At 47.2% G+C, this 19640-nt stretch overlaps 1 protein-coding gene across 3 annotated transcripts in view; it reads right to left on the bottom strand.

Moving 5' to 3' along the window:
• ankrd12 (ankyrin repeat domain 12) overlaps window positions 1–19640 on the bottom strand; it is a 55671-nt gene that overhangs the window by 19199 nt on the left and 16832 nt on the right. Inside the window, exons 2-7 of one of the 3 annotated variants that reach the window (XM_056292657.1) lie at window positions 6897–7011; window positions 6425–6763; window positions 3459–3609; window positions 1683–1754; window positions 1049–1189; window positions 255–458 (exon numbers count right to left, since the gene is read on the bottom strand). In XM_056292657.1, coding sequence (XP_056148632.1) covers window positions 255–458; window positions 1049–1189; window positions 1683–1754; window positions 3459–3522 — 481 coding nt within the window. In that variant the 5' untranslated portion in view covers window positions 3523–3609; window positions 6425–6763; window positions 6897–7011. The remainder of the gene's footprint in view (window positions 1–254; window positions 459–1048; window positions 1190–1682; window positions 1755–3458; window positions 3610–6424; window positions 6764–6896; window positions 7012–19640) is intronic. The other 2 variants (XM_056292655.1, XM_056292656.1) reach the window with 2 other exon arrangements.

Below are 19640 nucleotides of genomic sequence, written 5' to 3'. Positions count from 1 at the left end.
TTAGATAAACTGGCTGGTGCATTCTGGGATTCTTCCCCCGATGTAGCTTATTGACCTGCTTGTCATTTTTCATGTTTATAAGAGGGAAAAAAATGTATTTACCAGCATTGATCTATGGCACAAGAAAATATGACTTTGGATCAGTTAGCAGCTCCTAGTCAGCTTTGTATTAATTCAAAAACATGACAGATGTAATGAAATAGACCAAATTGCATCTGTGTAAATGTCACATGACGACAAGTAGGGCTTTATACCGGCAAAGTCTTTCACATTGACGTCGGCCCCCAGGCTAATGAGCTCTTTGACTTGCTTGGCATCGCCGCGGATGGCTGCCATGTGAAGGGGCGTCTCCCCTCGCTCGTTCCTTTTGTTGACCTTGTCCTTTTGCCTGGACGAGGCACTGCTGGGCACTTTCTTCTGCACAGGTGTTGCCTGCGAGGGATGGCTGGGAGTGGAGTCTGGACACAAAAAAAACAAAACAGGAATACTTGAACAACAAAAGAAAGACAAAAAGAAAATGCATCATAGCGGCAAATGACTTTCACATATGGGGACAGCCACAGCCTCGGCAGTCGATGCGAGCTCATCACTGAAAAGTTGACAGCTCAAATTTAAGCAGGAGGAAGTGAACTCAAGTAACTGGTGTTAAGGTGCTTTTGAGCAAGATTCCTGACCCTCAACAGCTCCAGGGGACCAGCTCAGTGGCCAACAGTAACAAATTTCCTTCCCCTAGCATGACTACCCCCAAGCCACTACTGTAAATAGGAATGTGTTCTTGGTCAGTGCGTCTGTTACATGAGGGACACCCCAACCACCAAAAACAATAAAATAAATCATAATCTTTTCAAAACAACACAGGGAAGAGAGCTTGCTTACAATGCAAAGAGCCAAATCAAACATTAGGCCTGGCCTGTTCTCAAACAACCTTGAATTACTGCACAGCCCATTTTTCAGGCTGCCGTTTAGCATAATGACTCATCCTTTTCAGAGATATAGTGGCAGCCATCTTGAAGACGCATTGAGGTTAAGAGGGGCACTCCATACAGACCTGGGCTGTTGGCAGTCATCTGCATCAGGAGAGCCATCTGCTTGCGCTCTGACAGAGGGTACCCAAACAGAAGCTTGGGAGCCTGCGACTTCTTGGCTCCAGCCTCCTTTTTCACCTTCTTCTTGTCTGGTCCATCTTTATCTACCAAAAAAAAAAAAGAGATTCAGAAAGCCCTTAGAAGCAGTGACAACAGCAAGAATACAGCAAAAAAACAAGGTTTAGTTTCAGGTACTGGCACCATCGGCACTTCATCCCTCTCACCTTGTATCTGTCAAATGCGCAGAAAAACAGATTACAAGCACGAGGTTTGAAAGTAACAAATTAAAACAACAAACCGAACAAAGTAGCATTCTCTTAAAGCCAGCCAAGTGCGAGTAGCATTCTTTGGGCCCTCTGTCTCAATGAGCTGGTCATTATTTAACAGACATGTGTGAGTGCCAACAGGAAGAGGAGGATGCAGAGTGAAAACACACACACGTGCATGTGTGCGTGTGTGTGAGTACAATTGTGCATTAACGGCGGTGGCATAGCAGCGTAAAGGGGTGACGAGACTCGAGGAGGACCCAAGATAGAGTGCTAAAAGAGAGGGAGAAAGGGGGGGGGGATTCTGAGGTCACGGCTCTGCAACGGTTACCTGCGTATATCCTGCAGGGAGGCACTAATCTCTCTCCCCAGGCCTCACTCGACTGCCCGGGGTCTGAGTCATCTACAGTGCAAAGCAGAGAGGAGAGTGGAGAGGGACGGGGAGAGTGGGTGAGGAGGTGGGGTGGGAAAGCACTGCATTAACACACGCTCACTCTCCTTTTTCGTCTCCCACATACTTGGACACACACACACACACACACGCACACACACACACACTGCACGCAGATTATGAGTCATGGCAACATGGGGGGATGGGGAAGAAGATCTGAAAGCGGTCAGCGGAGTGACTGCACCCCTTTCTTTCATCATCTGTTCCACGGGGGAAACGAAGAGCAAACAACGGTTGCGGGGGGAGGTCTTAGGCCACAATGGCATTCATCTGCTAGAGTAATGCTGGACCACACAATGGGAAGAGGTCCACAGTGATCTGCTATACAGAGGCCAAGGCAAATCATGGGTAACCTAGAGACCAGAGCACACAACTTCAAGGCCTTTCAGTTGTAGTAATAATATACCTAGAATATACCACCCCGTTTTCAGATCTAAGCTCAACTCTAAAAAAACTGCTAATGAAATGATAGTAATAGAGTGTAGTCCATTTACACAAGATAACAAAAAGCTCAAGTTAAAAACTCAAGTGACAAAACACAACATGGGATTAAAGGGCTGGGGTACAGAGCAAACGTCAGTTTCCAAAAAGTGGCATCTCTTTTCAAATGATACAACATCCCCATAAAAAATACCAATATTCCACCCCAATCCTGTGGAAAACCATTAGGAGAAGTCTGTCCATTCTATGCAGTTATCATTTTAAATTCTCACACAACAGCGCCTGACAATGGAGGGCATTGGTTTAAAGGCTGAAAAGCCCAAAGGGTTCAATATGAAATACTACATGGCTTTGCATTAGGGATACACTGTGGGGCACTCAAATCAATGCTCAAGATTTTTTTTTTGATTCCCCCCCTTTTTCTCCCCAATTGTTCTTGGCCAACTATCCCACTCTTCAAAGCTGTCCCAATCTCTGCTCCACCCCCTCTGCCGATCCGGGGAGGGCTGCAGACTACCACATGCCTCCTCCAATACATGTGGAGTCGCCAGCCGCTTCTTTTCACCTGACAGTGCGGAGTTTTGGCAGGGGGACGGAGCACGTGGGAGGATCATACTATTCCCCCCAGTCCCCCCCCCCGAACAGGCACCCCGACCGACCAGAGGAGGCGCTAGTGCAGCGACCAGTACACATACCCACATCCGGCTTCCTACCCACAGACACGGCCAATTGTGTCTGTAGGGACACCCGACCAAGCCGGCAGTAACACGGGGATTCGAACCAGCGATCCCCGTGTTGGTAGGCAACAGAATAGACCACCATGCTACCCGGACGCCTCAATGTTCAAGATTTGACAAAACTTTTTCTATTTGAGATGGAACATCAGGAAAATTTCAAATCTCACCATGATTTTGCTTTGATGCATTTTCCAATTGGATTTTTCTCTACTATTAGCACCCCTTTCTCACAAAGAAAAAACTAAGTTGTTATCAGACACAACAGGGGCAACAAAGGGGAGGTCAAGTTTGGGTCCTGATGCAAAGCAAGTAGTGGCTCTGACCTTCAGTCAGTATCACAGGGCCCGGATCTTGCCACAGGGGGGCAGTGTGGGGACATGGCGGTGAGCCAGCAGCATGTCTATGGGAGCACGGGGAGGTGGTTGGAGAGTTATAAGGGAGGGGAGGAGCAGAGAGGCACAGAAACAGCAGTTCTTACCCGTGTCCGAGTCTCGCTCCTCTGTCCGGGGCGGGCTGGCTGTGAAGGATAGCTTGCGCTTCATGGAAGACTTGGCTTTCCCTTCCTTCCCTGACAGTTCACTCCGGTCAAGCTTCGGCGTTTTGGTGAAAGGAGATAACTTGTCTTTGCTCTGTCATAAGGAGAATTAAAATTAGGCATGGCATAGACAGCGAGCTATGGACACAGAAAAGTAGTGCTTGTGTTCCTTCACAATCAGGACTGTGCTGACAGTTGGAAGTGGAAACAAAACAAGCGTAAATACAGCAAAATGTGGACGCATGTGTTTCTTAACAACAGTGAATACATCAAGACAGATACACTCAGAAAACTAAACTATTGAGAACATACGGACAACAATAGACCAGGGTTCAGCATGGGGGTAAAGTTTCAGATGGGACTAAAGCTTGCTTGGAGTGTGGACTGGTCATATTACAGACTGGGATGTGGCTCTGTTGTGTATTGTTTAGATCATGAGGACAGTGGGCAGGTTTTACAGAATAAAGCCTCGCTCAAAATAATATTCCCCAGGCAGGGTCTCTGTCAAGCTATCATTTAGAATGGCTGGAGGTCAGGAAAAAATAATGCCATATTAAGGTTACCTCCTTAGATAGACATGGAAGAGTTGTGTTTACTAGGAATAAAACTAGGGGAACAAATCACAGAAGCAGATTCTCACTCAAAAAATGTCTTTAAATCTTACAAACCAAACATCAGCTACGTTTTCTTAATTAAAGTAGCCGATCATGATATTTTGCCTATCTAGCTCCCGCCTTTGTCAGAGTTTAAGGCCTTGACCACACATACACATATATTGTTCTAAATGAATATTTTCTCCTTGTTATAAAAGAAAAAAATCGGCCCACATGACCATTAAACAAAGTGTCTCCGTACCCAGAACGCAAAAACGACTACAAGTGCGCAATCGGGCCAGCAGGTGGCGATAAAGTCTACATCAACAATACGTCAATACCAGAGAAGACCATTCTGAGCATGCGTAGTGAGCTTAGTTTCCTTTGGCGGTAGTGACTTAAAACAAAAATAGCTAATCATTATTTTATTTAGTTATTTGATATCTGTTTCTTCACATTTACCTAACGCCTTTCTGGCACACAGTGCTAAGGCGAATCCGAACGCAAAATGCGATGCGTTTGTGTGGACAGCCATTGTCCGCCATTGTTTTTGCTTCAAGCGCATGCTCATTACACAAACGCGACGTCATCGTTTCCCGAACGCTCCGTTTTGCGCCCACACAGAACATAGAAACTGGAGTTTTGTTTTATTTATTTTTTAAATCTGCCCTTTAGAAGGCGTTTTATTAAACAGTAAAGTATTGTTGCGTTTGGGCCGTTCGTTCACACCACAACGGCGTTTTGGGGGCCTGAAAACGCAATCTTTTGAAAGCGGGTTCCAGCGTGAACACCGTGATGGCCTGGCGGCCTACCGAGGGTGTCTCCCCGCCCGCCGCCCAATGACTGCTGGGACAGGCTCCGGCATGCCCGGGGCCCTGGATAATGGATGGATGGTTCCAGAGTGAGATCTTCTGAAAACGCAACTCCAGCGTCGCCGTGTACCGGTTCCTGTTGAAACGGCGACGTCACTGCTCCACTTCGCATATGCGTATTGTTTTCAGTCAAATAGCCATGCGTGAGTAAGACACAAAAAAAAAAGGTAAGACGACAACATTTAACAATGGCGGATTACCGAGCCGTGTTTGTGCTGTTATCGCTGCTAAATTTATTCACGCTCCTCCAGCTCCACTTCGTTGTCCGTCCACGGCAACATGATGTTTTCGAGCGTACACTCGCCATCGTCTGTTCCGTTTACTCACCGCGCTGAAAAAAAGAACGCGTTTGTGCGCAGGCGCATTTGTATTGGGGCCCACCGAAAGGCTCTCTAACTACAACGTTTCACCGCCAACTACTGGCCCGGCATGCACACTACAGCGTTTTCAGTTTGTTTTTTTTGCGGATCCGTGCGCATGCGGATCGCATTCAAAACGACGTCGTCTGAACGCGGAACTATTTTTAAAACGCAAAGAAAAAACGGTAGAGGCTAGTTCCCATCGATGCAGAGAACGGAAATGGGAGTAGAGAACGGTCAACTGAGCATGCGCGAAATGCCTCTACCACGCCCCGCGTAGCATCCGGGCGCTAGGATTCTAAGAAGACCCGCCCCTACTCTGCGTCTGATTAGCTAACTTCAACCCTAACCCCGCCCCAACCCTAACCTACCCAAACGAGGAGGCAACGAGTACTTGCGCATGCTCAGTTGACCGTTCTCTGCATCGATGGGAACTAGCCTCTACCAAGGAAAAACGGTTCCGTTTTTAGCGAGACCGTTGCCGTGTATGAGTCTGGTAACCTTAAACGCCTCTGTGTGTGGATGAGAAGCCAAAACGTAGAGGAAAACGTTCATTTTGCAAAATATCCATATTAGTGTGGAAAAGGCATAAAACTAATAGCTTTGTAATGCCAACAGGCATAAAGACTCTGGAAGCATAGCTAGAAAGTGAGTCGCACTCTGCCAGTGCCCAGATGACACATGTACCAAAAATGTACATTTGAAATCCCACTGAGTGTGAGAATTACAGGCGTAGATCAACTTTTATTTTAATCCTCATTTAATTTTAATCCTCATCCCCAATCCTTGTTCTGCTGAATTGTTCCAGCAGAACAAAAAAGTTAACAACTACAGTTAAAAATAACCTGCATAAAAAAATTAAAAAAAAAAGGGGGGGGGGCAACTTTTAAAATTACAAAATAGTTTCTATGGCAATGCTTGCACATCCTGCGCATACGGAAATCAAGTCAGCACATTGAGCGGAATGTGTTTACTTTGTTCTAAGTTTAACTGACAGTGAACGACAACTTAATCCTGGTATTGAAACTTGAACATAACTGAGGTTCTGGATGTTGGCAACAGATGTGCAAAGCAAGGAAACATACATCTACTACTACTACTTTCGGCTGCTCCTGTTAGGGGTCGCCACAGCAGATCATCCGTTTTCATTTCTTCTGTCCTCTGCATCTTCCTCTGTCACACCAGCCACCTGCATGTCCTCCCTCACCACATCCATAAACCTCCTCTTTGGCCTTCCTCTTCTCTTCCCTGGCAGCTCCATATTCAGCATCCTTCTCCCAATATACCCAGCATCTCTCCTCCACACATGTGCAAGCCATCTCAATCTTGCCTCTCTTGCTTTGTCTCCAAACCGTCCAACCTGAGCTGTCCCTCTAATATACTCGTTCCTAGTACTGTCCTTCTTCGTCACTCCTAATGAAAATCTTAGCATAAGGAAACACACACATGATGTATGTATGTATATATATATATATATATATATATATAAAACTACTTCAGCACATATCCAAGTCATCTTATGTGCTATCATCTGTGTGTGCATGTGTGTCTGCGTACCTTCTTCCCCGCCTGCTTGTCCACCATGGCTCCATCTCGGTCGCTCCCGGGTTTGGCCATGGTGCGGGCGCCTGACTAGCTGTGACAGCTGCAGCGCAGTAGGTTCATCATGCACCTGTAAACAGAAAAGAAAAAAAATAGGACGATAAGCAACATCTCAGCCCACTGGCCAAGTGTATGGACTGATTGAGAGAGATGGAGAGAGACAGACAAAGGGACCAAAGACAAACACATTGGCAAGACCAAGGGAGATGTCAAGATAAACCTTAATTATAATGCTTTACAGACACCGTTTTAAAGGCTACGTTTCTGGTGAACAGCATAATCAGTTACTGTGTCCAGTCCAGTATTTGTCAAAAAGTGTGACGCATTTCCCAACGCAGGCTAAGAAGGTCAGTATTTGAAGGGGTGTTTCTTTGGAGTTTCCATTGCTTGTCTCTTTCTCCCCCTATCTGGACTGACCTTAAACCGTGACGGCATAGAGAGAAGAAACAATAAGGCAAGGCTGCGTGAATCACAAATTTAGGGACTCTCTCCAGCATCATCTGGGCTCTGATAGGAACCTTTCCAGCTGCTTGTAATCAGCAAAGCCTACTCATCAGCATGGCTGAGCCCGTGTATTGTGGTTTGTGTGGCAAGACTAAAGTTCCCAAACACCATACGATTCTGGCTGTCTTCTAGTGCATGTCACACACAAAAAGTTAACATCGTGATACAATCCCCCGATCACAATGTACAAGTTGAAGCAAAAGTACTGTCACGTTGTCAGAACAGCAACAAAAAACCTACAGTGGTCGACAGCAAATCCACAGTCATCATCATCAGTTCCGTAACCATGGAGGTCATAGGAGCACAGCTGATGCCTCAACAAGTCTCTTCCACCGTTCCCTATCCATCGCAGCTCTCCCCGCCTCCACTACGCTCATCTGTTGCCATTCTCTGATGTTGTTTACCCAGGTTTTTCTTGGTCTCCCTCTCCTCCTGGTCCCTTCTACCAGGCCTTGCAGGATGTCCTTTGTTTGGCAAACATGCCCAAACCAGTTTAATCTCTTTCTTTTTTTTTTAACCATTGTCAGTAAACTAACATGGGGATCAATAGCTTCCTTAACTCTGTTCAGCACTTCAGTGTTGATGACGTGGGCTGTGTATGAGATTTGCAGCATTCTTCTATATGCTCTAAGTTCCAAGGCTTGTATTTTTTTTCTCTGCATAGCTTTTGTTAGGGTCCAGGATTCTGCACCGTATAGAAGAGTCCACAGTCCCCACTGCAAATAGGTGACACTGCCTCAGGGACATTTAAAATGGTCTCATGGAAAAAACATGCAGCTGCATTAATGCACAACAAAAAATTTTTTTGTCTGGAGAGACACCCAAAAAAAAGAGGCAACATGGGTTTGCAGTTCTCCAGAGTGAATTTAGAGTGTAGCAATATCTCCAGATCCTTTAGACGAAACTGTCCACACACAGGTAATTTAGGTGAGTAGAAAACTTTCATCAATTCCCCGAGAGCAACAAATTCACACAAACAAACAGAGGGGGGGAGAGAAAGACAAAGTAACGAGATGTGTAATCCCCTTGTTAAAAATAATTATAGGATATTATATTAATAACATATATTCTAATTGGTCACTCATCAGGATGGTGTCATCACCATAAGTTTTTTTTAATTGTTATATCCCCTGCCACACTATACAATTAAAGATGAAAATTTCTGACATTTCTGACACTGTTAGTACTTCAGAGCCTATGACGAGACTGTTGGTTGTCTTTAACCCCGTCACACTAAATGACCCAAGACAGTCGACCACCGTTCAAAACCAACAATTTCCCCACGTTAAGACATTTTTTTCCGGAGACAGCCTTGTGACAGCTGATATTGCAGTGTATGGGGGGCTCAATGTATTAAGTAGCACATGCTGCAGCAACCATAGAGGTACTACAACTACTTGGGTTCTGCCTCAACCAGGACAAGTATTGTGCTTGGCAGTTGAAGAGGAGACTGAGGCCTAATAGTGCCACAATGGTCATTTAGCGGAGTTCATAATTTTTACAGACTCCCCCTCCCGGCTTCTTGCACTCTCATGTACAGTAATTTATTATTATTATTAATTTTTTTGGGGGCTTTTCTCCCACTTTTTCTCCCCAGTTGTACTTGGCCAATTACACCAATCTTCTGAGTCGTCCCGGTCACTGCTCCACCCCCTGTGCTGATCCGGGGAGGGCTGCAAACTACCACATGCCTCCTCCAAAACATATGGAGTCGCCAGCTGCTTCTTTTCACCTGACAGTGAGGAGTTTTGCCAGGGGGATGTAGTGCGCAGGAGGATCACGCTATTTCCCCCAGTTCCCTCTCCCCCCCCCGAACAGACGCCCTGACCAACCAGAGGAGGCGCTAGTGCAGCGACCAGGACACATACCCACATCCGGCTTCCCACCCGCAGACACAGCCAATTATGTCTGTAGGGACGCCTGACCAAGCCGAACATGCATACAGCATTTTAACATAAATCCGCCAACAGACCACTACTGGCAAGCCGGTCAATAAATCAGCCAATAGGCCACTACTGGCAAGCCATCAAAAAAAAATTCTTGGGGCATTCCCTTTACCCAGCGTGCATTCAACTTCAACATACATTTCTTCCCTGCAGAGATTTTCCCATGGAAGTTTTTTTTTTGGGGGGTGGGTGAAACTATAACTTTCAGGTCACCAGCTCAAGGCAGTTGCTGCTGTTATAGTTGCAGGGATAACCACTGTATGGTGGGGTAAAACTGGCAGCCACACTGCTTCACTGACAGGTCCATGATTAGAAAGGTGCAGGGCATTGAAAGCTATACAGGTTATCTAGCCAGTTCTAAAAATCATTGTTGAAATTAAATCGAATTTGCAATGGAGACAATTAACACTTAAGATTTCAATCAGTTTCTCTGAACAGAAGTGGAGTACGCAATTGTGTCTCTCAGCACAAATTCCCATTAACTAGCATCGAGCAAAACTGGGGAATTCTCACAAAGAGTCCACCAACATTGTGACACTTTGCAATTAGGAGCAACAACATGGTACAAACAGGAATCGTTGTTCAGAATGTTTCTCTACCTTAATGCTAAAGCAAGGCTGGAGTGAGGTCTGTCATTAGTCAGCAGATAGCCGGTACGCAGCATTGTCATTTAGAAAGCTGAGAGGGAGAATGAGCAACGCACAGCAAGCATGTCAGTGTAAAGAGAACAGAGCAACTGGGGTATTAAAGCGGCCTGGACAATTGTGGGACCAGACCAGAAAACAAACGCTGACACGACTCCAATCTGGCCCACGGACAAGGAGAGGAGGGCGTGACTATAATTACAGAAGTATTTGGGCATTTGCCAGTTTGGTGTTGGCGTTTGCTGTGTTTCTCGAACAGCTCGGGGCTGCATAAGCCCCTGCGAACACCACAATTAACCTTGGGCAGTTTTCAAGGCAAGATCAAACGTCCGTCTTGACGACTACACTCCACTACTTCACGAGGAGAAAAGCCTGGATTAGCTTGGCATGGAACCATACACCGCACAACTCTGAATGATAGCAGCAATTGAAGGGCTTCCACCCAGATGTGCATGGAATTTGTTTTGGACAAATGATCGCAACTTGAAATTTGGAAAGGTTTCAGAACCGTTCTATCCTCCTCCGTTTAAAGAGGTTTCAAAATGACTCCTAAATAACTTGGATACAAGCAATCACTTAATAGTGGCAGACAGTATAATTTTTTGAACAGAACTCTTGAAAATATGTCCCCAGTTCTAATAAAAGACTTGAAGGCGATCATTAGAGTGAGCCTCGTCCTGCAGGAGTCTGAGGACAGAAGGTCTCTGTGTAATGACATGCAGCTTCGCGTTTTTATTTTAGAGATGTTGGCCTGATTCACAAACACATTCTGAGCCGAAGCACAAAACTGGAAAGTGCACCAGAGGGTAACAGCAAAGGTATTGATCCGCCGACACAGCGGAGGCCCATGCTACATTTTATAGCTTTGGTCTGTTGGTTGGGAAAATAGCCGTCAGCACACACGGACTGCTTGTATATCCCCGAAGACAATTTCCTGCACAAGAACGGTGATCAATGAGGAAATAGTTTGCTTGTGTATGACATTTGTTCAAAAATTCTGGTTCTCTTGGGTTCGAGTGTTGTTTCACATTTGTTTTGTGAAACCACACTGAATCCATCTGTAACTGCGTCTTAGTAAAATTGGCCCCCAATTTGGAACAAAGCAAACTGTACAGGTTTGAAAATGACCCCGTTTACTATTTTGTTACCCCCCCCCCCTTTTCTCCCCCTATTGTATCTGGCCAATTACTCCCCCCCCCCCTTACAAGCCATCCTGGTCACTGCTGCCGATCCGGGGAGGGCTGCAGCCTCCTCCCATACATGTGGAGTCGCCAACTGCTTCTTTTCACCTGACAGTGAGGAGTTTCGCCAGGGGGACATGCGTGGGAGGATCACGCCATTTCCCCCGGTACCCCCCCCCCAAACAGGCGCCCCGACTGACCAGAGAAGGCGCTAGTGCAGTGACCAGGACACATACCCACATCCGGCTTCCCACCCGCAGACACGGCCAATTGTATCTGTAGGGATGCCCAACCAAGCCAGAGGTAACGCGGGGATTCGAACCAGCGATCCCCATGTTGGTAGGCAACGGAATAGATCACTACGCTACCCGGACGCCCCCCCCCCCCCCCATTTACTATTTTAATAGTGTTTGATGGTGTTAACACAAACCAAGTGAATGACGATGGCCAGATGAGGAGGTTGCACATCATGTTTAATAGTTAGGAGTGTGTTCTAGCAACGTGACCATTCACATTTATCACTGTTAAATCCAGTTTGTTCAGAATAGTCCACTTCAACACACACACACACACACACACACACACACACACACACACACACACACACACACACACACACACACACACACACACACACACACACACATCGAGCTCCAACCTACAGCGGTGAAGAAGGGGCAGGAAACAGTAGCTCCATCTCCTTTGTAAAGGCAGATGGAGAAATGAAAACAAATTAACACGAAGTGTTGGCAACAGAAGACTTGTTTGACGTTTCATAGGCTTACTGCAAAATTAATAATGAAGTAGGAGGAATTTTTCTTTTGTTAGGAAACCTATGCAACAACTACCGACCATTTCCTTTGCAGCACTCAGCACCTGCTTTTCACACAACGCTGTCTAAGAGCGCTCTTCAGGAGCAGGTGCTGTTCGCCTGAAACAACAGTGCGTGAGTGTGTGTGTGTGTGTATACATGTTTAAATATCCTAATGTGGACCAAATGTTCTCACTAGGATAGAAAAACCAGAAACCACCTACCCTGTGTGGCCATTTTAGAGGTCCTCACAAGAAAAACAGCCTATTTTAGGGTTAGGACTTGGTTTTAGGGTTAAGGTTAGAATTAGGGTTAGGTTGAGGGTTAGGGTTAGGCATGTAGTTTGCGTGGTTAAGGTTAGGATTAAGGGCTAGGAAATGAATGTAGCCAGTGAGGGGTCCTCATAAGGATAGTGAAACGAGTGTGTGTGTGTGTGTGTGTTCAGAGGGTCTGAGGCTTACGAGGACACACTTCACTGAAGAGTTTCAAGCACCTTATGGTCGGAGGAAGGTGGTTATGATCCTTCTGAGGGGAACTCGTGGAAAAACCGTAGCTGCTCGATCTTTCATTTCGACTTGAGGTAGAGTGAAAATGAAAACGAGCTGCAAAAAACCGTTTTAACAATTTGAAGTACAAACAGATTACAACTTTAGAGCACCGCCATTACGTCTTTGTTCCTTTGCCCGACTACCCCCCGTCAGTGACACGGTAAATAAATGTGTAGGCATGGAGAAGAGGCTCAAGTCAATTATACACATATTACATAAAAACTCTCACTCTCTCTCTCTCTCTCTCTCTCTCCCTCCCTCCCTGAAAAGATCAACATCCTCTATTAATTCACCTTCATTTGAAAACAAAATCTAAATCTGGTAATTTATGCAGGAATAAATAAAAATAAAGCAGATTATAGCGTTCCAAGAAGCAAATCAAAGTCATTTCTGGTCAAATAAACAAAGGTTTTGCTGAGAAATATTTCCCAGCAAAGGCCCGCTTCTGCGGCCAAGCCCGGCTGGCCCATTCTTGTGAGCAGCAGATGTGTCTATTTATTTATAACGCTGTGTTCCTGTGCTTTAACTCTGCCGGATCCTGACTGTTAACAATAACAACCATTTACCCACAGCACCGGAGTTCACGTCAGTGCTGATGGGAGAGGGGTGGGGGGCATGTCTTTCTGGGAGCACCGGTGGTCGTTGGGACACGAGGTGGGACGAGAAGACAGTGGAGAGGATTGGCATAGACAGGTAGGAAGGAGGCTGGGGTAGTGTACAGGGTGGAGAAGTTAGTTTAGACCCAAGTGTAAGCGCGCGCACACACACACACACACACACACACACACACACACACACACACACACACACACACACACACACACACACACACACGGTGCAGTAACCTGATCCACCGACTGCAGAATGGGACAGGGAGGAAAAAGTGCTAAGAATAGCAGCCGGCCTGACACACAGTGTAGAACACACCACCAGCAGCACCATCACCGATATTACCCCTCCACTACAACCCCTCAGAACCACACACACACACACACACACACACACAGGGAGGGGAAAAATAACAGGAAAAAAAAATCCCCTAAAAAACCCAGCAGGATTGTTACGAACTTTATCTGACGATGTTCACGTCACCATGACGACTCCGGAATCAATATTTCCAGTTTGTTTTATTGACGCATGAAATGATTTCTTATTACGCTCGCAACGGGCGAAGCGGCGAAAGCGCCGGGCTGAAACCCCTTCCACACTTCCGTTGTTCCTATGAGCATGTGCACACGGGGTCAAACCGCTAAAGCGAAAGCAAACATGGCGGCGGCGCCCGCCCAGTTTATATCCGAGGTCTGGCGCCGACTCCCGACTTCACGATCTAAACGGCAACCCAACGCTTGACGTGACGAAAAAACGGCAGCTCGTAAACTTGGTCAAGTACCGTGGCAACACAACCGCCGTGGCAACGGGCGCACATCAGCCCGGACACACACACACCGTCCACAAGGCAACAGACACACAGAGGAGGACGACTGGAGTGTTTCCTGTTCGGCCCGTTTATTTCAAATTCACGCGCGGACCTTATTTCACGTGAAAACACCTGGGAGAGCACGCACCACGCAAGGGCCGAGTCCTTACCGCAGCGGCCCGGGGCCCTTTGCTGCGGTGTCGTGTCGTGTCGTGTCGTGTCATCTCTCTCTCTCTCTCTCTCTCTCTCTCTCTCTCTCTCTCTCTCTCTCTCTCTCTCTCTCTCTCTCTCTCTCTCTCTCTCTCTCTCTCTCTCTCTCTCTCTCTCTCTCTCTCTCTCTCTCTCTCTCTCTCTCTCTCTCTCTCTCTCTTCTCTCTCTCTCTCTCTCTCTCTCTCTCTCTCTCTCTCTCTCTCTCTCTCTCTCTCTCTCTCTCTCTCAGCTGTCAAATAAAGGCGGAAAATAAAAACAACCCAAAAACATTCAAGACATCTGAGAGAATAAATCATGTCTTCCCTTCAATGGCAAACCTGCCTACCAGTATCACTGTTATACTATACATCTATATGCTAATCACTTTTAAAAAAAAGGCAGTGTTAACCCAGGCACATCTGACCTCTTTATGTTTGCAAGCTGCACTTCCTTCCTTATTGTTCAGAAAAATGTAGACCGACGCAAAAACTCTTGACGACGCAGCATCATTTGGAAAACATCTTCAGGGGTTTGGTTTGCCCGAACGATCTAGAACATCACCGACAGTAACAAGCCGCTGCTTTTATAACCCAGTATTAAAAAAAACTAACCCGCAATCAAAACAAACTTGTGATATCGAATATCCCAACAATACAGAATCATCAATACTATATATATATTATTCCCCCCCCCCTCCACTTTGTCTGATAGTGACAGTAGATAGAGAGGGGATGACATGCAGCAAAGGGCCTGGGCCGGATTCGAACCCAGGCTGCTGCAGTAAGGACAGCCTTGCTTGACATGTGGTACACACTAGGCTTAGCGACTGAACGAATATATAGGCAATTAGCTGAGATTTTTTTAAGCTATTTTTTGAGTGATTTTTGTCCTTTTATTTTGCTGATTTAATGGTCTGCCCCCTCAAGAATTTAACTCAATCAACCTGAAAAGTGCAATTCAAAATGTGCGCAAATAGGAACCGGCAGTTGGAGTTGGGCCTTATGCATGTTTTGTTGCACTGATTTCAGTCGCACAAGTCTCACAAAACAGGGCAGTGACTAAACGACAATCGGGCCGTCTCCCTGCCCCCCTTTTCCCCCCCAGTTGTAGCCGGCCAATCACCCCACTCTTCCGAGCCGTCCCGGTCGCTGCTCCGCCCCCTCTGCCGATCCGGGGAGGGCTGCAGACTACCACATGCCTCCTACGATACATGTGGAATCGTCAGCCATTTCTTTTCACCTGACAGAGAGGAATTTCGCCAAGGGGAAGTAGCGTGTGGGAGGATCACATTATTCCCCCCAGTTCCCCTTCCCCCCTGCACAGGCGCCCCTGACCGACCAGCGGAGGCGCTAGTGCAGCGACCAGGACACATACCCACATCCGGCTTCCCTCCCGCAGACACGGCCAATTGTGTCTGTAGGGACGCCCGACCAAGCCGGAGGTAACACGGGGATTCGAACCGGCGATTCCTGTGTTGGTGGGCAACGGAATAGACCATCACACTATCCGGACGCCCAACCAAGCCATCTTTAGTCGCAGCTGTCCAATCAATTGGTGCCAAAAAACGTCAATTAATAAATCATATTTGAGAACTAGACCAAAAACTGCATGTGCAGTTGTTTAACAGCAGTTGTGTCATCTCTTATTTGTTCATGTGGAGGCTGCAAGCAGAGGCATCTTTCATCTGATGCCAGTGGACTTTTTTTTTCCCCCCCAAAAAATTGTGTTGGACAGCTGTTCAGCCTGTCTTTATAGCTTTATTCAAGGTGATATATTTTGTTTAATTGAAGAAGAGCAGGCTATAAGCTGTAATGTTCATGTAAAATTAGATTTTCACATTAATGCCCATGCAAATTGGTTAGTGTCAGAATCTTCTGCCGGCACTACTCATTTGCAAAGACGGCAAATTACTTCAATTAGGTCTTTCGGCTTGCCGGTTGCATCCGGTTTAAAAACAAAATAACCCTAAAAGGGGATACTATATTCTTTTTCAGGGGGGGGGGGGCGGCGGGGGGGGGGGGGTCAGCAATCGCCAATTGTTGGGCGGACGATGGTTAGTAGGGACATTTTGACATAATCACCCAACCTTTGTATGTGCTGTACCAGGTGAGCTACTGCGGCGCCCCCAGAATCCTCAATACTTAAAGAATCACAAGACATATCAAATTGGCAGCTGAAGGGCGTCCGGGTAGCATGGCGGTCTATTCCGTTGCCTACCAACACAGGGATTGCTGGTTCGAATCCCCGTGTTACCTCCGGCTTGGTGGGGCCTCCCTACAGACACAACTGGCGCCTCCTCTGCTCGGTAGGGGCACCTGATCGGGGGGGAGGGTGAACTGGGGGGGAATAGCATGATCCTCCCACATGCCACGTCCCCCTGGCAAAACTCCTCACTGTCAGGTGAAAAGAAGTGGCTGGCGACTCCATGTGTATCACAGGAGGCATGTGGTAGTCTGCAGCCCTCCCTGGATCGGAAGAGGGGGTGGAGCAGCGACCGGGACGGCTCAGAAGAATCGGGTAATTGGCCGGATACAACTGGGGAGAAAAGAATCCAAAAAAACAAAACAAAAAAACAAATTTGGCACCTGATGAACTGATGTATTATATCAGGAGGTCCCTTCCGATTCCCATCGCTAACACATGCGTGTGCGCGCGCACACACACACACACACACACACGCACACACGTGGTTTTTCCCCTTTACCTCTGATGTTGCTGCATTTACAACTGTACATGAAAAGAAATCTACTTACACCAAAATAAAAAAAAAAAAGATCAACTCTATTATTAACCTGTAAATATTAAACAGCGACGGTGAGAATCATCGGCCGCAGAACAACAACAGGGTCACTTCAAATCTGCGGGAAACGGCTGAGACATGTTCCTACAATGGCTGGCTGGCAGAGTCTTAATGCGCCGAAGGAGAGGCGATACGCCGGCTGTGACAGTAAACAGCGGGTCACGTGGTCACGACCCTCTCCGCTGTCAGGCTAAACGAAGGGGATGGTCTCTTTTCAGCTGCGCTGCGGCTCCCAGCCACCGTCTCCTCTCCCTCCCCCTCCTCGTCTTCGGACCCCCTAATGAGAAGCAGGACAAAGCCAGTAGCCGGGGCCTGATAATTGAGACTGGGGGAGAGGGGAAGACAGACGAGACCCAGCAACGATGTGGCCATCGCTGACGCACTCCAGCAGACTGGGAGCATGCACACCTCTGTTACACAACACATATGTGCAGCACGGTTCAATAATAATGATACAATGTAACATGTATGTGCATTATTTTCCTATAGGAAAAATTAGGGAGAAGAAAAAAAAAATCCTGTGTCGCATATGAAATAACAGTGGGGACACATGGAGATTCCTGCAAGCGGCATTACGCCATATGCAGCATGACCCTAATGCCCGTTTAAAACATCACATGGCTAGATCACATGACCAGAGGTGCATTAAATCACAAAGCCCCGAATGATTAAACACCATGAACACACATAAGCGCTATGCCTAATTCTGTGCAGAGATTCAGAGATATCAGAGATTAAGCCGAGTTCGTGCCATCAGTTCGAGGGGCGGGGGCAAATTTGATGGCCAAAAAAAAAGAAAAAAAGAGAGTGACGGCAGCTTCCCTCTGTTGCCTGCCCCGTTGCCGTAGAGGTATCCGGGTCCCCAGGTCATCCGGATCGAGGCCGTACTTCCAACATGGACACAAAACAAACAAACAGTGACACTGGATGCCTCAAGGCGTCTGCTCAGCTCTCGCTACCCCGACCACAGACAGACTAAACACACCTCTCCCCCGACCAGCGCGTCTGGCTCTCGCTGCAGTCAGTTGTTACGGCTGCAGAAAAACGCACCAACCATTTTACAAGGGAGAGGTGGTTGGCTCCAACTCAGCGTTTTCTAAACGGGCAGGGCCTGCAGGCCCCATCATGAGCGGAGCTACCTGGCTCTACGGTACATGGCGAGCGGGCCGACTGCGGCTGGCACGCCGTCGCTTCACAAGCCACGCCGGCAGAACCACATCGTTTCATCTGTATGATTAAAATGAGGTTTAAAATAGTCAAAGTGGTGATTTTTGCATCTCTGGAGTCAAACGTCTATTATTGTTAAGAGATGGAAATATTCATTTTTTTCTTTTTTTAAATTCAAACACGCTTGCGTTTGGCGAGGACGTCATGCTAATTGCAGTGTGGCCAAAAGTGAAGTTGGGACACCAAATTCTCTGGCTTAAATCATAATAATCCAACCATTAAGCTGTTGTAAGACCCAGACAAAATAGTTGATGTGTGCTAAAAGTGTATTCTTATGTAAGACTGAGTGCAGAGTTGTTCACCCCCTGCCTTATCCGTCACTTAAAAGCTCTCATAAAAACAGGAATAACCTTAAATCTACAAGGGAGAGGCTCCAGCCGTGGCTCGCACACAAATCAAGAGCCTCGTAAAAAAAACAGCCTAATGTTTGTGTGAAGGAGGCGAAAACAGGGTTAAGTTAGCTGGCAGGAGAATGAGACTCGGCCCGAGACGCACTGAAACACGCCCATCACGCTGGTCCGGGAGGGAGCGACTGCGAGACTTGAGAAGCCTACCGCTGCTGCTCCGAATGTAGGTTAATGATCAGGGAAACCAAGCGCCGCACAGAACAATGAACCCTTTGCTGGCGATTATGGGTTAAAAAGGAGGGAGAGAAGGGGGAGGGCGGGGGAAAAGGGCAAAGGTTAGGACTTAGGCGTGGGTCTAGTTCTACACAGACGTTCCTCAGATTTCAACCACAGTGTGACCGACAGAGCACTGGGGATTTTAAAGCTCGCCAGCATGGGAGATGGGTATTGAAAACCAAAATGTCAAAAACTGATGGGAAAGATTGTGTTATGGGAGACAGCGCGCCACAACCATCACAAACCCGACTCACTTTGTGCACCAAATATTTGTTCTTACTAAAATAAGGTGTCCCCCCATTTTTCTCCCCAATTGTACCCGGCCAATTGCCCCACTCTTCCGAGCCGTCCCGATCGCTGCTCCGCCCCCCTCTGCCGATCAAGGGAGGGCTGCAGACTACCACGTCTTCTCCAATACATGTGGAGTCGCCAGCCGCTTCTTTTCACCTGACAGTGAGGAGTTTCACCAGGGGGACGTTGCGAGTGGGAGGATCATGCTATCCTCCCACTTCCCCCTCCCCTCTGAGCAGGCGCCCCGACCGACCAGAGGAGGCGCTAGTGCAGCGACCAGGACACATACCCACATCCAGCTTCCCACCCACAGAGACAGCCAATTGTGTCTGTAGGGACGCCCGACCAAGCCGGGGGTAACACGGGGATTCGAACCGGAGATCCCGTGTTGGTAGGCAACGGAATAGACCGCTATGCTACCCGGACGCCCAATCTTTTTCCATTTTTGAATGCAGAAATGGGGTGAGGTGAGCGGCTGTGAGTCATTTACTCTGTTTCAAATCTGTACCATTCATAG

The sequence above is a fragment of the Lampris incognitus genome, chromosome 14 (assembly GCF_029633865.1).
Source record: "Lampris incognitus isolate fLamInc1 chromosome 14, fLamInc1.hap2, whole genome shotgun sequence".
In the NCBI taxonomy this organism is placed as follows: Eukaryota; Metazoa; Chordata; class Actinopteri; order Lampriformes; family Lampridae; genus Lampris; species Lampris incognitus.
Note: the sequence above shows the minus strand (reverse complement) of the source record. Positions and strands in the feature narration are given on the sequence as shown.